Raw genomic sequence first — 17317 nt, 5'->3', positions numbered from 1 at the left:
ATTATATGATATTTACTTACAGTTTTGTGTATTCGATTGTAGTCTTTGTTGTAGATTCGTGGTCCATTCAGACGATAAACCGGAATTTGTACGGTACCATGCAAAATTAATGTAAATATTCCAATTGTGCCATTATTCTGCTCCGGACCTATCTGAAAGGGCGTAAATATACACGATCAAATGTGCGGAGAGATAATTTCAATGAAACAATATGCGATAAATCAATTACATTAAACATTTCAATAATTTATGTAATCGCTACCTAGTAAAACCGTGGTTCCGATATATCCTCTCTTATAAAAAAGAAATTCTTGGAAATTCATATTTTTTTACTTATATGTAAATATTATGTATACATGCAAATTTATTCATACAAATATGTTTGTATGTGGTACGTAGACCTCTGAAACCCATGGGTTATAATTTGAGATGTTTGATGAAAAAAGAAGTGAACCCTCTTACTTTATGTATCCAATCGAAACACCCTTCCTGAATTTATATATTTACTATTACCATTAAATATACACGTTTTGGGAACAATACATTCTATCCGATACGGTATTGAGTAGTATATCTGTAATTTTAATATAAAATATTTCTATGGTAGAGATAGTATAAAGTTTTCTTCATTTAATAAAAATGAATGAGTTAAGTAAATATTATTTTATTAAAAGTAAAAATTAACTTAACTTTATCATTAAAATCGTTAAAAACAACTCAGAAAGAGTAGTGTTTTAAGAGTTGTGGAACGAAAATGACACAAATAACATTTGATCATATTAAGAATATATTCCTTTTGCTGATATTATTTGATTAGTCAATAATTTTCTGTCAATAAGTTGAAAAATAACTTTTACTTTTTTCTAAGAAACTTAACTTTTTGATTTGTGTCATTTTCGAAGTAAGGGAGTCATATAATAAATCAATAACAGAATTTACTATAAGATATTTTCAGTCTTACTTCGTCAAGTATGTCCAAAGTCCACGTTCCTCGAGGATCTTCGCCCCACGTCGCGACGGACATGAATTTCCACTTCGTGAAACCAGCGTCAGAATTATCCAATTTCCTTGGACTAAGAATCTGGGCTGAAGTCCCTAATAAATGAAATACATGGTTTGCATAAGTAGAATTTGTGTATACACAAACGTAATTTAAGGATATCATGATAAATATCGGTATTTTTGTTACGTAACAGGAAAGAAAGATCTCATCACGTTAATATGAAAACATCAAATTAAATTTGGTTTACACGATGATTATTACTAGCACGCGAATACATTCTATTTAGTTTAACATAATTAAATACGATCGATTCTGCAAAAAACGCAGATATTAATACAGTTGCATGTGAACATTATTGATTTCTTTTTGTAGGTACAGTAAGTTTGCCATTTTGATTATTGTTACACACATGACCTAATTAGACTTTTGTAATTAAAAGGAAACATCACCTTTATTTAAAGTAAATTTTTACGATAACATGAATTATTTTATTTAATAAATTTTAATTGCGAGCATCTCTTAATATAATTAATAAATAATCAAGTTTGTATGTTTTTTTATAATAAATAAAATATATGAATATCATTAGCCAAAGTATTTTTAATCTCAATTTATTTACAAAAAATAGAAATAAGTTTAAAATAAAATTTTATATTTTAATTTAATAATATCAGAAATAATAACAAAAAATATAAAATATAAAAAATTATTTTGTTTTATTCTAGATATTTTTTATAAAAGTAATAATAATCTAAATAAAGAGAGAAAGAGAGAGAGAGAGAGAGAGAGAGAGAGAGAGAGAGAGAGAGAGAGAAAGAATATTCAATGTTTTTATGAAATGAATATAACAAAAATTAAGTTTTTAATATTATAATATACGTAAACAAATAAACGTCCATCTAAAAGATTAAAATTTGTTCTCGAAATTAATCTAAAAAAGATTGATATTAAAAGTTGTCTTCTATTAAAGAAAACTCAAAACTTCCTTTTTCTCTATATTTATTATAAACAATGCAATATAATAATGGTTTGAAACAGAGAGTGTTCTCGCTGAAATTCTATTAGTTAAATTGCGAATATCAAAGCAAAAAAAAGGATAAATTCCAAAGTTATATTGTTGCATTAGATGTCTGGATGTTTTTATTTACTTCTTTCTTGCATTTCAATACATTTCAGATTTCTTTCAATATTCTGATGCGAATAATGTCGTTTGTCGATAACAACGTCAATCGGAAAATGTGTACGGAATTAAATAACACAATGTATTGGCCGATGTGATGATTGCTATCTCCATTCGTTCGTGTATGCGTTTGAAGCAACGTTCTATTTGATACAAAGTTTCTTCATATAGAATTTCTTTCTGACATTTATTATACATTTATAAGGTTTATACAATAAAGTATGTTACTAAACGCAATATTCGACAATCATTATTGAACAAATAAATCCTATTTCTAATTTAATTTTGTCCCTCTTCGAACAAACAGGCCGCATCGAAGTAGCATTAAATTGAATTTCTAGCTATAAATTGAAGTAAGAACGTATTTATGCTGTTAACTGCATTTGCTATGCGACACAGAAACGTGACTTGCAATATTAATGATAATATTAATTCTGTTGGAATTATCCGTTAGAATCCGTTCGTTATTTGCCGTCTTTCCAAAGTGTTACATCAAATTATGCAATATTCATCAATAAACTTAAAATTGCGTAATGTCTATTCATGTAAATTTAGAAAAATTCTTCCAAAAATTTATTTTAATAATAGGATGTAGATTTTATTTTTAATGTTTTTTTTAAATTATACGTTGATGTTTTAATCTTTTAATAATAAAATATTTTGGCAATTTTTTTTAAATATAATTTAAAATTTTATACAAATAAAAAGAAAAAAAAATTATTTTTAACACTAGAAAAGGAACAGATGAGTATTTGATTCAATGATAAATACAAGTAAATTATGTATAAAAAAAATACGTATTAGAAATCTCTCTCTCTCTCTCTCTCTCTCTCTCTCTCTCTCTCTCTTTCTCAAAAACTCATCTTTTATCTTCCCTTCGTGGAATTATCAAAATATTTTTATTTTTTATTTTGGATGTTATATAATTATATTGCTTAATATAATTTAGATATATATTTAATATCTTAATCATGTTATTTTTTCTTTATGCTTTGTATTTTTCCCATTCGCATTTTTTAGTTATTTTTTTCATAAACTCAAACGCAATCGTGAATAGAACTCGATAAATATGGTTTGCTATGCATATAGCTAAATACATTTGCATTTAGTTTCCGAGAATATTCTTGGAGATTTCATCTTTGATGTAATTATAAAGGATTTTTCTTGCGTAATATTTTTAGAAATCTCTCAAATATTTTCTCTCAAATATTTTCTAGTTAAGAACGTAAAACAGTTCATTTCACGATCATTCTCATGGTTATTCTCTCGTCTTTCTTTTTTTTTTTCACTTTTATAAGTCGGATACAAATGAAAATTGACGTTTTCAGAGGTGCATTTCAAATAAAGCATAGCTGAATAAACTGACTCAAGAGACTTATGCGACCCGTTTGTTACATAAAAGTTTTATTAAAAGTACTACTTACACTTTTATCTCTTTTTCTACAGTCCGAAGCTTAAAAACAGGAAAAAAAATTCTATTTTTCGATCCCCTTGCGCACATACACAAATTTAATTTACTAACAACAGCACGTAGAAAAGAGAAAATTTTGAAGAGAAATAATTGAAAAATCGAAAATCAAATCTACAATACCTGAAGGCGCAGTTAGGCGCATTTGCAGTGTCCCGCGACGAGAATACTTGAGATTCACTTCGATTTCTACGTGCTCCAAAAATATTATTTCACTCCCTGAAGTCCGACAAACGTTAGTGGTATCGAATTGCAGTTTCTTTAAACTTCTATATATCAGTCTGATATCGGCACTGCAACCATAAATATTACATATTTTTTGTGTGTAAGCAATTTGAAAATATGCGTTTTACGAAAACCGAAGCCATTGAATATTCTTGAAATATTGACAGATCGCACGAAGAACCTCTGGGCTTTGACGTACGATTGAAATTTGTTTATACAATTTTTTTATACAATTTCTATAAAAAATGCAAAGTTATGTATAAAACTATACTATATAATACAAATTATATATTACATGTAGTTATTTTATTAGTTACATAAAATTTTTGTATAATTAATTATATAACATGATTACAAACTATTTTATTGGCATTTTTTGAAACATATAAATTCTAATACATCACATTATATAATTATAAGTGAATAATTTATAAGTAAAAATAATTATATGATAATACTGTAGAGCATCGCGTAAAAAGCCTGAATTAACGAAGCTGTTTTCGTGAGAATCTCGTCACTCACAATGGGATTATGAAAGTAATCGCAAAGCTTAATGCAAAGTAGGTAATAATATGAAACAAGGTAAAGCCTCAAAGTGTAGAGATATATGCACGTGTATATTTGTATTAAAAGGATATCTTGTAACGAGATGAACATCCATTTTTGGTCATACGTACGAGAGATTATGACACTTTGAAATGATTTTGTATATTCGTATATTTAGCTTTACCTACTGATAAGTGCGAAAGGTCTAACTATTTTCTGGGATGCTAAATAAAATATCCTATCAGAAAAGTATTTCGAAGAAAAGTCCTCCGTGATGCTCCATTTTCTTGCTTTTATCGCACTGTCGTAATGTAACGAATGAGGACTTTTATGACCTTCTTCAAGTTAATGATGCGCTTCTTATCTTGCGCGTTTCTTCGAGCATCTGTAAATGTCTCTCCAAAAAAGGAGATCGCCGTATTTGATTGATATGACATTCGAGAATTATAAAATGGCACAAAAGATCGTTATTTATTTTTTTAGCATTTATGAGTCATGTGAAATAAAATCTAATGCGACGTCTATAATAGTAATAAGTCTTAAGCAGTAAGAAGTTAATTAATCACAGTCGAATGTAAAGAGAATAATTGATTACAATTGACCAATTTTTGTATAGACATTGCGTAACGATTCAGTGTAACTATGTGACTAGACATTGTAAGAGTCTATCTGAATTAATAACTCATTGTCCGCGTTATATTTTATTTAATAAATTAGAGAAATCTTATCTTGCAATTATGTAGTTCTGAATAACCAAAAAAAAAAGTAAAAAACAATCTGTAAGATCGTTTTGCCAATTTAACAATTTAAATATAAATTAGACTAAATGTCATGGGGGGTTTATTTGCTTCTGCTTAAGCAAGATCGAAAGCATTTAATCAATTTTATTCGTAAGACCTACGCTGCCCGGTTAGTATGATGTTCATATACTATGCAATTAAACCACCGCTCTAAATCCGCTAAACTAATTTACTTACATATACGAGTTATCTACTCTGCAAATAGTCTTCTCTGGCACTGTCGTCCAGTTGTAGCTCGCCATTACCAGTGCGTACGCGTTCATAAGTCCGAAACCGAAGTGTGAGTTGAACCAAAATCCAGCGGCGTTTTTAAACCAACCCGGATTTCCGCTGAAAATTTATTCAAATACTAAAGTTCCTATTCTGGGAAAGAAACTGCCGTGAGCATATGCAAAGTAGAAAAAACTGTTCTCTGATTTCTTTGATTTTCTTTTCTCTTATTCAAATTTTTATAATGGAAATAAAATGATATTCGCATTATTATTGGAATTTTTCAAAGTAATGGTCTCGAGCATTATTACAACGAAGCTTGATATTGATATCCCTTGAATAAATATAAAATATTTTGTAATATTTTTCTAATTGTCAAATATCATGTCATATTTGCGCATGAAATTACAACTATTACTCATCAACGTGAACGATATATGCTCCTATGAAAGCTATCACAATCGCTTTTATAATTTACGACAATAGAAGGCAATTAGTACGAAATATAAATTACACGAGAACGAGCATGGATAGAAATATATACCATCTGCATATGGATTCCAATAGGCTGATCGAACAACAACTTTTTTTTCGCATTAGATATATGCATGACCTCGTTTCTTTGACAACTATTCAATAAAAGTCACACATCATTGTTTGAAATAATTTTCATGCATGACACAGTTGTGACTTGTGTGTTTGATGATCGTGAAAAGTGTAACAAATATATCCGATACTTTTCAAAATGTCAAAAAATTATTTTGGATTTTTTAAACAGGTTGTTTGTATGTTTAAAAACATTGAAAAACTGTCAGAAAATGTGTTTAAAAGCAATTAAGATGATTAACAATATTAAATGGTTAAGTTTCTCAGAAGCTAAACTCATTAACTCCATAAAATAAAAAAAAGAGAAAATTGATGAAGTTATAATTGCTCTGGTACTAAATTATTTGATAAAAAGTAAAATTTATAAAGTAAAGTTGACTAAAGTTTGGCTCTCTCTCTCTCTCTCTCTCTCTCTCTCTCTCTCTCTCTCTCTCTTTCTCTCTCTCCTGAAAGCTGTAATTAAATTTCAATGTTATTTTATTTCAGGAATCCTTCTGCGACCTCACTTGTCAATCACGATTAATCGCATTGAGAATTATTTTTAACAGTATATCAAAAAAAAAAAATTTCCTGCAGATTTTACTTGAATTATGGTTTCATATTGCAAACGTCACGATCTATTTTGCCGTAACATGAGAGAATAAGAATTTAAACTGACACAATTGCAGATACACGTGGCCTGAATTGTTATTCGAGATACGCTCACCTGAGAGGAATGTATTCTGACGACCAAGCTATTAGATGCTGAATATCTCTCCACGTTAAATTGTTGCTGCAAAAATAAAGAAAAATTAATATCTTTTATTAGAATATCGATTAATTATTGTTGAAATAACATATATTTTCGAGTGTAAATTAACTGAGAATAAATCGAGATTATACTGTGAAATCTCAATACACTGTGGTTTCCTGTGCAGATTATATTAAATAATACATATACTTTATTTCGTGTGTGCGCGCGCGCGCGCGCGCGCGCGTGTGTGTGTGTGTGTACATATTTTATATGTTCATTTTTTACAAGTGTGATAGAGAAATACGTGATAAAATGATATGGAGTATATATATATATAATATATATATATATATATATTATATATACTCCATATCGTTTATTTATATATATATATATATATATATATATATATATATATATACTTAACACTTTGGGGTGCCACTTTATATCACTTGTCACGCATGTATCACACTTGTGAGAAATATCATATACAGACAAACATACTGCAAAAATTTTTTTATCAAAACACCAATTATCAAAGAATATAACTGTAAATGTACGTAGCTATATTTATTAATGAAAAAGTTATAATAAAACAAAATAAAAGAAACTTCCAATATGCCACACTAAAAGTGGCATTAAAATACTACGATAATAAAGAAAACGAGAAATTATAAAGAAATATTTTAAGAATATGTTTAATTATAAAGAAATATTTTAAGAATATGTTTTAATTATTATTCATAATATCAAATATTATTAATAATATTTTTTTATAATATCTTGTTTTTCATAAAATATATTAAATTTTTCTCTCCCCTCTCTTTTTTTTTCTTTTTATATTTTGTTTATCTTAAAGAATTTATTTAAATTTTTGAAAGATTGTATTTATGCATTTATAGCCACGAGAAATTCAATATATAAATTCAATAAAAAGAATTATATAAAGTATAAAAATAACATTAATAAAGTTTAAAACTAATTTTGATAAGAAACGCAAAGTTTTATAATGAAAGTAATTTATGATTTAAATTACCTAGTAATTTTAATATATACATGCAAATTTTTGACAAAGTAATAAAAATAAATTTTTTAATGCATGCATTGTTACGAATTACTATCCGCTTTCCAATCTATTTGTTTAATATGTATGTTCATCTTTATTCTACATTAATTGTTGCATTATACTGTGTATTAATTATACTGTTGCAATTATACTGTTAATTATACTGTTCGTTTTGTTATACACCAGTATATTATATTATATTATAATAAAGTTCAAATTTTAATTTCTGAAGTTTATGAAGTTTTGGATTAATAACGAGATGTGTGTTAACTATTAATAGAGAGGATATTGTTACGAGACAAGAAAGTTTTGGGTCGGAGTATCTCCTTTCACTGACGGCGCAACTAAAAATAAAAGTAGCTGAGTACTAGTAATCAAATTAACATTTCCGGGTTTCAAAGAAAAGTTTCAATGGGAGATTGCTGGTAGTATGATCGTACTTTACTTGCAGTGCGAGAGCTAATATTCCAGCAGCTAATGGGGCGGAAGCTGAAGTACCCGTGTGCTTAGTCGTGCAGGTGTTTCGTAGATCCGTTGTTGTCTGTGCAAATGAAAGATATTAAATTATTCAGACACTCTTTTGTAAGATGAATCTTGTTCTTTCACACGCCAATATTTATCATTTTAAAAAAGATATTAAAGTCAAATTAACGTGAATTAAGAATTTTGTATGGAATAAGACATTACATATTGCTCTCAGTAAAAGTTCATGATTTTTGGTTTTGAGTTATCTCCGTGTCTTACAATTAATATAATATATTGCCAACATTTTCTGAATATTGCAGTCCACTTTGTCAGAGCGAGAAGCAACCTAATGCTTACAACTGAGTATTAGATTACTTCTCATTCTGATGAAGTGAAATGCAATGTTTATGGAACGTTGGCATTTAAAGATGTATCAAGACATGCAGATAACCGGAAATTACACGGAAATCGCGTAACTCCTTGAAGAAAATACTCGTGAAAGCTTCAAAAGTATTATTAATATGTAATATACTTTCCTTGTTTTGTAAACAAGTTTAAAAGAAAATTTTAAAAATGTATATACAATTAAGATATTAAAATATTGCACGCCTCATACAATCACGATTTATATGTTTTTATGAATAAAATACACACGGAATTGTCAATCAATTTTTATTCAATTTCTTTCTTCAATTTCAACTAACTCACCGACCTAGAAGAAGAGAACTTACTATCATTTGATCGTAATACGCGCCACTACTGTACGTCGTAGCGAGAGTAGCGGGACATCTTTCTCCATACCAAGGAAATCTTCCGGTTTGACTAGCTGATCCGACAGCTACGGTGTATATGCTCCCAACGTATCCGTCACATCCGCAGTCATCCGATTTAGAGCCACCATTCCCAGAAGCCCAAACATAAATGTTACCTTTGCCGTTGCGACCCTATCAAATATTCAAATATTAATATTACCACGACCGATATCAAAGTAAATTAATTTACAAAGTGATAAAACTTTTACATTATAGGTACTATGTTGAATCATAGATAATTTATTTAAACAAATAATTCATTAACAAGCTGAAAATGAAAAAAAAAACAAGTTAAAGGTAAATGAAAAAGAAAATTATGTATATTGTAGAACTGCAATATTTTGGAAAGTGTGTTATAGTTTCGCAGAAAGAAAGATGCTGTTGCATAAAAGATGCCGCTATAAATATGCACAAGTAAATCGAGCCTTTCTCTCAGGCCGTTGTTAGACTCTTCTCGTCCATATTTAATTCTCGAAAAGAAATGAGTAAGGAACACTTTATAAACCCGAGCGTTTTACGAGCTCTCTTTGAAGTCTTGGGACTAATGTCTGCAGTAATATTAAAGCCGACATATTTTTGGAATCATAAAATGTATTTATTGATATACTTAACAAAACTTTCGAAAAGTCAGAATACAAACAATTTCAAATTTTTTATTGCATTTTTATATATTGTACACAATTAAATTATTCTCAAATCTTTTCTGAATATATCTTCTTAATTATCTTTAATTTTAGTCAAATACTTCAAAATATTTATTATTCTTTAATTTCGAAATATTTATTATTGATTTAACTTAAAAGTTAAATGAATAATAAATATTTCGAAATTAATAAATTATATAGAATTTTTTTTATTTTATTAACTAAAAAATAAATTTAATGATCGCAAGACATAATTTACTTTGTCGGACATTCACGTAAAGTACGCAATCTGAATAAATCACGAGATATCATTAAAAAATTGCGCCAGTAAAGATAAATTTGTAACAAGTAAAAAAAAGTAGTTACGAATTCTATGCTATTTGAAAAAGTGATCAATAAGTAACGTATCACCATAGAAAACATTGTTAAACTTTAACTATGTTGAGTTAAACTTAGTCGGTGTTAAAGGCTTGTTTAAACATTAAATTACCAGAAAATCTGTTTTACTCTGACGTAAAGTCCAACCTACTCGTAATCCTATTAGAGAGATTTTTGAGTACAAAGCTTCCATACCTCCACTTTTTCTCATAAATATTTTCAGAAACAAAACATAAATTTTACATTTGAATATTTTTATATTTAAGGAAACAATTTTTAAACATAACGCAACAAACATATGCAAAAATTTCTTTTTCTGCATTTTCAAAAATCATCGATAATAGGATTAGCTTTGCTTTTAAGATAATCTATTATTTGTTTCAATCCCGAGGCTCAAATTTAAATTATTTGCAATTATAAATCTTTTTTATTAAAGAAATTTAATTTTAAGAGATATTATTTATAATAAAATATATTACAGTATAACAACAATGGCCAACTAACCTCTGTTATGCCACGTTCGAGCGCTTCAATAGCGAGTCTACCAGGTGCCTCTAAACTTTTCCCATCGTCCGCTGGTCCCCAGGAAGCCGTGTAGATGTCAATAAGTTCGGATCCGTATCCCAACGCTTCACCTTCTACACGATCGTTCACTAGACCATCGAGGAGCTTGATGCCACCAATGGATGCCTCAAAAGCAATACCGACGCCACATTTTTGGTTGTTGGCTTCCATTGCTATTTCACCAGCGCACCTGGTACCGTGACCGTTCATCCCTGAGAAGGAGTTGAATTTGTAATACGATCATGAAACAGTAATGTTTAATCGGGTCGGCGAGATCCGCCGAAGTCCATCGTGGAAAGCAATCAAACGATGGTAACGTCTATGTGGAAGATTTTGCTACGTAATAACCTACATTACTAAACTTTGAAATTGAAAATATAATCGTATGTAATTTCAAACGGACAATATAATATCCACTGAGATAAAAATGCAAGCAAGTATCTTTCGCAAGACAATTATAATTATAAAGGAGAATCGCTTTCCCATTATGTATTTTATTAAAAATTTTGCAAAGTTATTCGAGACTTAGTGCGTTTATAAAAAAATCTAATTCCAATTTATAAAAATTTTCACTTATAATTATTTTTAAAAATATAGAAATATTTTTTCCGAAAAAGAATTTGATGAAGAAAATGTTTTTTAAATAATGCTTCAAAACTTTAAAATAATAAGTTAAGTAATGATTATCAACGTCTATTTTATTTAAATGTGAAGCAGTCAAAATCATGTCGCTTGTGTTTTGCATGATTGATTTGACCCTGTATAACGGCATTTAAATAATAAACTAGAAACTAGATTATAAATCTGTGAATGGGTTGATCTGAGGACGAAACGATTAACTATGTTCGATCTAGTTTCACGCAAATTTTATTAATATCGACACGTTAACACTTTTCCTCCTCGTCTCTCATCAGCGAGCTGCGGGCAAATTATTTATTAGATTATATTGACCGAACGCATATAACATCGTTACTATATTATTTCGAATGATCGACCCAGTGAGAAATGATTATGGAATCGACATCGAATGTCGATTCGACGTCGTAGTTCCCTCCTGTGTATTAACATTCATAAAAATATAATAATAATGCATAATAAATTAACGTAAAAATATAAATTTTATATAAAAAAAGATACAAGCTACACTCGAAAAAGAATCTGATTAAATGGAATTGATTAAAAATGGGCAATTCAGAATCAATTATAATTTTAGCTGAGATAACCAGAATTCTGATTTATGTGATTAGAATTTTCTGGTTCGATCATTTTCAACTAGAAATTTTTCTAAGTGTATTACTTCGAAATATGTATTTTATTATTGTAAATTTAAAAATTATTTTTAATAATTAAAATTATATGTTACAAATAACTTATGTTTTTGAAAAATAATTTTACATTTTTATTTTGTAAAATATAAATGTTATATACAAACATATACTCACAAACAGAAATACACAAATGATATATGTGTATGATAACTTTTTTAAAAAAAACTGATATATTTTTAAACTAAAAATTTTTATTTTTTTACATTCATTTTGCTGGATAATATGTTAAGTGGTTTTGATATAAAAAAAATTATTTAATTGTAAATGAAAATCTGACTTTTAATAAACATCATGACATAAATAATTTTAAATAAAGATAAAAACGTATTAATTATCACTTGAAGGTAATGATTTTGTACATAGATTCATTAGAGAAAGATAAATAGTTTAGACAATGCGAAATTTGTAAAATTTTGAAGTTAGTAACAAAGTTTTCTGCAAGCGCGCGAGTTTGTAATTAATTTTACGACAAACCGGTTTATGTGTAGATATTAATTTAAATACGTTACTAAATGTTCTGGACACGTTTTAATGTACCATAAACAATTCCAAGCGAATTATTTCAAACGAATACTTCATGATTTAAATTACGTGAACATTTTAAATTTATTTTATGTGTAAAATAAACATGTAAAGGAACTATAATATTTCCTCGAATTTTATTTTATTAACATAATTATCTTACATTTGTACAAATATTTGATAGACATTACCTGATATATCGTATCTTGGAAAAGGATCATCGTCGCCTTCATTTATGTCATAACTAATGGCCGCGTCCTAATTTTAAATGTTACAATTATAGATAGAGTTAAAATAATATATGTCATTAAACCATTTGTCAAAAACATTCTCTATTCTTGTGTTAAATAGTATTAAATTGTGAAGATACGTAATATCGGTTTGTATAAAAATATAACGTTCAATTTTAGATATAACGAGTACGGTCAACGTAATGCTACAAATACTTTGGAGTATTCTTTGATTATTTATTTATTTCACAAATTTTTTTTTCTAATTAGTCAATCAAAGCTTCAAAGTATTTATAGTTAGACTTTGACTGTATCTAATATGTGTATAATTTAAATACAATATATAATAAAGTCCGTAAAACATAAATATAATAACAGAGAATAATGTTTTCTGGTTTAAAAATATTTGTTAAGTTACTTGTTTCGTCATCTATGAGATGAATACAAAATTTGAAGCAAATGTTACATACATAGTTGTTCCGTAGGTCATCATGAGTATATTCTAAACCGTCGTCGAGAACAGCAATCTTTATTCCACGACCAGTTATCCCCAGTCGATACAGAGGCAGAACGTTTAAGTCGAGCTTCGGCAAAGCTTTATTCGTCCTCGTATCTTGCTACGACGGTTGATAAAGAGAATTTGTATTAAAAATAAAAAATGGAAGGAACAGTATGATGTATGAGCCTCTCGAAAGCTAAATTGCTCTACTTCTAGAAATAAGAAATAGAGAAAATTGATGAAATTATAAATTAATCACTTACAATAAGTGAAGTTGATCAGTTTAGCTTCTGAAAGGTTCATATATAAGTTTCTGCAAAATTTATCTACGTATACTTCATTATTATATGTACATTTATTTGTTATGTGTTCTTTTATAGTAAATAATAAATTAAATAAATTATATTATATATATATATATACATTTATTATACAAATAAACAAAATTATTAATTGTAATATTCTTGAAGCTTTTCTATATAAAGATTATGCGTTTCGCGAGTTTTCTCTTAGAATGCCAAAAATGGATCTGGACACGGAGAAAACCCGCGAAACGCAATTATTAATTGTATAATATTTATTTGAACGAGATGGCTCCTTTTGCCTACAAATCGATTGCTTACATCACTTTTACTGACAGTTTATTTGCGCACAAAAATTATTGCCTATAGCTCGTTTGCCTACATGCACTTTTGCGAGATGTAGGCAAACAATACTGTAGGCAATCGATTTGTAGACAAATGAGAGTCTTCTATTTGAACTGTTGTTTATATTTTTGTGTTTTTATTTGCTTTTTTGCATAAATTTTGAATACAACTTTTACCGAATGATTTTCTTTAGGTTTATTAAAATGTTTTATAAACAAAATTCTAAAAATATGCGTATTTAAAAATTTTCATCTGTATATAATATTTATAATTCTGGAGTTATATTGATGTAAAGATATAATACATATGGCAATACTTTTTTCGTAGATAAATTCAACTATTTTCATCTTGAAACTGTTTTATTATAAATCTTTAAACTAGTAACAGAGCATTATTACAAGTAACTGTGCAAAAAATTATTTTAGAAAAAATGTATAAATGTTATAAACTGTTATTACCAGATACCATTCTTGATCCCAAAGTTCATCATTGAATATCCGTAATTTATGGACAGCGTTATGATTTTCGTTGTTAATGGCATTTGATACATCTCCGTACATGAATTGTAGACGTTTTTCTCGTATTAAAGGTTTTTCCGATTCCAAATCAACAAACGAGATGTAATCACGTTTAAGACGTTTTACGATTTTCTGTTGATCCGCCCAGACAATCTTTCCTCGATAAAATGTAAATTAAATGTTAAGAAAGTTGCGTTTCCGTATATAATTTCGCATTTATATAATTATACTTGTCGAATATTTATATAATTATGTTGTCAAAATCTTATTACTAATACTTTTATTGATAATAAATTAATAATCTTTAACTTAAAAAGTTATTTATAGAAATTATTAATTTCAAATCTTTCTCTCTCTCTCTCTCTCTCTCTCTATCAGAGAATTCTCTCTATATAATATTATTTGAAATCATAAAATAAGGTTTGTAAAGTATAAAGATTACCTTAGAGTTTGCATTAAGAGCCTTTGTCAAGCGAATATTTCCCCTTTTTTTCTGACTCGGATTATCATCCTTAAGCCATATATATGTGTCCTTGAATCCGAGAACCTAAATGAAGAGATCCATTACATGTAAATTTATCAAAAGGGTCAATGATACGGATTGCATATTTAATGAACTTGAAGTCAGATTAAGCCTTTATTTAAATTTTTGCTTAAATAAGTGTTAAAATGCGAACTCCATTCATTCTCTTTTCGCTGTTGGTCCCTTTTTCTCAGTGTTCATCAGCATAGATTAATACTGTGATATATTTGATCTATATAATCGATGGATATACCGTTTTTATACATAAATTTTATAATTCTTCGTAAAACATTCTTTATTTCACCTTTATTCACATATTATATTATATAATTTTACAATTAAAGAGATACATTTTTTTTTTAGTAGTATACAATAATTACATTAAAGAGAATAGCTTATATTATATATAAATACAGTTAATTTTTTAAATATAAGCAAACGTTATTGATATCATTTTTATATTTTGAAAAAATTAAAGAATTAATAATACTGAAGTTCTACGATTATATAATGTTTATAATGGGACAAAATAAAATATCAGAATTATTTAAATAAAAAATATTTATATTTTAAATTTAAAAAAATAAATTAAAACACTATTATGCAAAATTAATACGTTTAATATGTGCATTGAAATTACTTCTATGAATATTTATCAATATCGCATCTTTATGTCACGCGTGCATTGATATTAACTACCCCTCGTTGCTTAGGGTGAGGGTAGAACTAGACGTCCCGACGTTCGAGCCCTTTAAATGGATGAAAGGGACGCTACGATCAGGATAGCATACAAAAGCAGTTGGTAGATGAAGCAACTCCTTTGGGGAGAACTATCGAAAGTCTAAATGGGGTATCGTAACGTTATTATTATCCACAGTGTCACGTGGCCGGTTTGCCTTCGTTTTTGTATGGCATCCGCATGCGATGTTCCGCATGGCGTAAAGCAATATGACGAGACTGAGCGAGAGAAGAGGGGAGACCACCTGGTAGAAAACTGGGTGTCGTTTGTGTAAGAGGGAAGACTATGATATTTCCATAACGCATCAGACACGTGCCGTTTATTTTGAGATACTTCCTAATTCCGATCTGCCTCTCCTGGTAATTGTCGATATGCGTTTTTTTTTTTCGCATAGGACCATATTGGCATTTATGTCACCGTTGTCATAAAGTGGTTCGAATGGTATTATGGTGACATTTTGACATGTATCTATTGACAAATTGTATTTTACTTTCGACTCAACAGTTTATAGACGGTATAAAAAGTTAATCCATTAGACATAAAAATAATAATTCTAAGTTTTAAATAATTTGTAAATTTAAAATGCTATAAACACATGTAGTTATTTTTTTTTTAATTAATCACTTTTAGTTATAATAATTATTTTTTAGCTATAAATTATGTATATTTTTGTATAAGATTTCGTAATTATTTTTTATATTAAACTTGTATTTATGTACGCAATTATTACGCAATTAATACATTGTTAAACATTTAAATATTTAAAATATTATTATTATGTTTACAGGTACAATAATCAACATCTTTTTTAATAAGAATTTAAAATTTAAATTATAAACGTTCTATCTTTGTAATATCTTAGATTGTCTATTTATTCGGACATATTTTCTGAATTAATTGCGACAGGGAAATAAGCAGTTTCTTTCGTGTATTATATTTTTCATGAATATAGATATACTAGAATACTGAATGCGATCAAACTCCGCGGCAGAGTCCAAGGAAATTCAGGCCACCGGGATTATAAAACAATAATCCCTTCGTCTGCTATCCTCTTAATCCCGTACAACATGCGCAAAAATCCTTTAATCCACTATCCATCATATCTGTTGTACATTCGATTGGAAGGACTAAATTTGATCATCAAAATGCTTCGCTGAACTCGCTGATAAACTACTGAATATCCGGCGGGATATACTTTTCAATACAACGATGCATGAATGTTGCACGTTTGCATATCCGTGATCACGTATGCCACGCACGCCGCATTAAACATTTAGGATTTTACATCGCGACTCATGGATCGATTGGAAATCCTTCTATCTTATGTAAACACAGATTTACAAATGTAAACTATATACAATAAATTCAGTTTTGGTATTAAATGGCAACATATGAAATGATTTGTTAGGAAGAAGATTTGCTAACGTTTTCGTGAGTAGCTTAATTAAATAAAGAAAAAAACAACACTGCATTATAATATATAAGATTATACCAATAATAATACTATTTTATTTGAGAAGACTATATTAAAATTGGAGCTCTTTTCCTTTATCATAATCTTTGCTATGGAAAATCGGATTCATCAAACAATTTCCACGTACTAACTCTTTT

At 28.2% G+C, this 17317-nt stretch overlaps 1 protein-coding gene across 3 annotated transcripts in view; it reads right to left on the bottom strand.

Moving 5' to 3' along the window:
* LOC105151284 (neuroendocrine convertase 1) overlaps window positions 1-17317 on the bottom strand; it is a 31906-nt gene that overhangs the window by 681 nt on the left and 13908 nt on the right. For 2 of the 3 annotated variants that reach the window (XM_011064910.2, XM_087406424.1), the window contains 12 exons: window positions 14887-14991; window positions 14385-14597; window positions 13251-13397; window positions 12742-12808; window positions 10641-10912; window positions 9034-9246; window positions 8278-8378; window positions 6745-6810; window positions 5400-5552; window positions 3775-3944; window positions 962-1095; window positions 21-152 (listed from right to left, as the gene is read on the bottom strand). In XM_011064910.2, coding sequence (XP_011063212.1) covers window positions 21-152; window positions 962-1095; window positions 3775-3944; window positions 5400-5552; window positions 6745-6810; window positions 8278-8378; window positions 9034-9246; window positions 10641-10912; window positions 12742-12808; window positions 13251-13397; window positions 14385-14597; window positions 14887-14991 — 1773 coding nt within the window. Of the gene's footprint in view, window positions 1-20; window positions 153-961; window positions 1096-3774; window positions 3945-5399; window positions 5553-6744; window positions 6811-8277; window positions 8379-9033; window positions 9247-10640; window positions 10913-12741; window positions 12809-13250; window positions 13398-14384; window positions 14598-14886; window positions 14992-17317 lie in introns of those variants that run through there. The other variant, XR_015545145.1, reaches the window with a different exon arrangement.

The sequence above is a fragment of the Acromyrmex echinatior genome, chromosome 5, assembly GCF_024713525.1.
Source record: "Acromyrmex echinatior isolate Ae372 chromosome 5, ASM2471352v2, whole genome shotgun sequence".
NCBI lineage: Eukaryota > Metazoa > Arthropoda > Insecta > Hymenoptera > Formicidae > Acromyrmex > Acromyrmex echinatior.
Note: the sequence above shows the minus strand (reverse complement) of the source record. Positions and strands in the feature narration are given on the sequence as shown.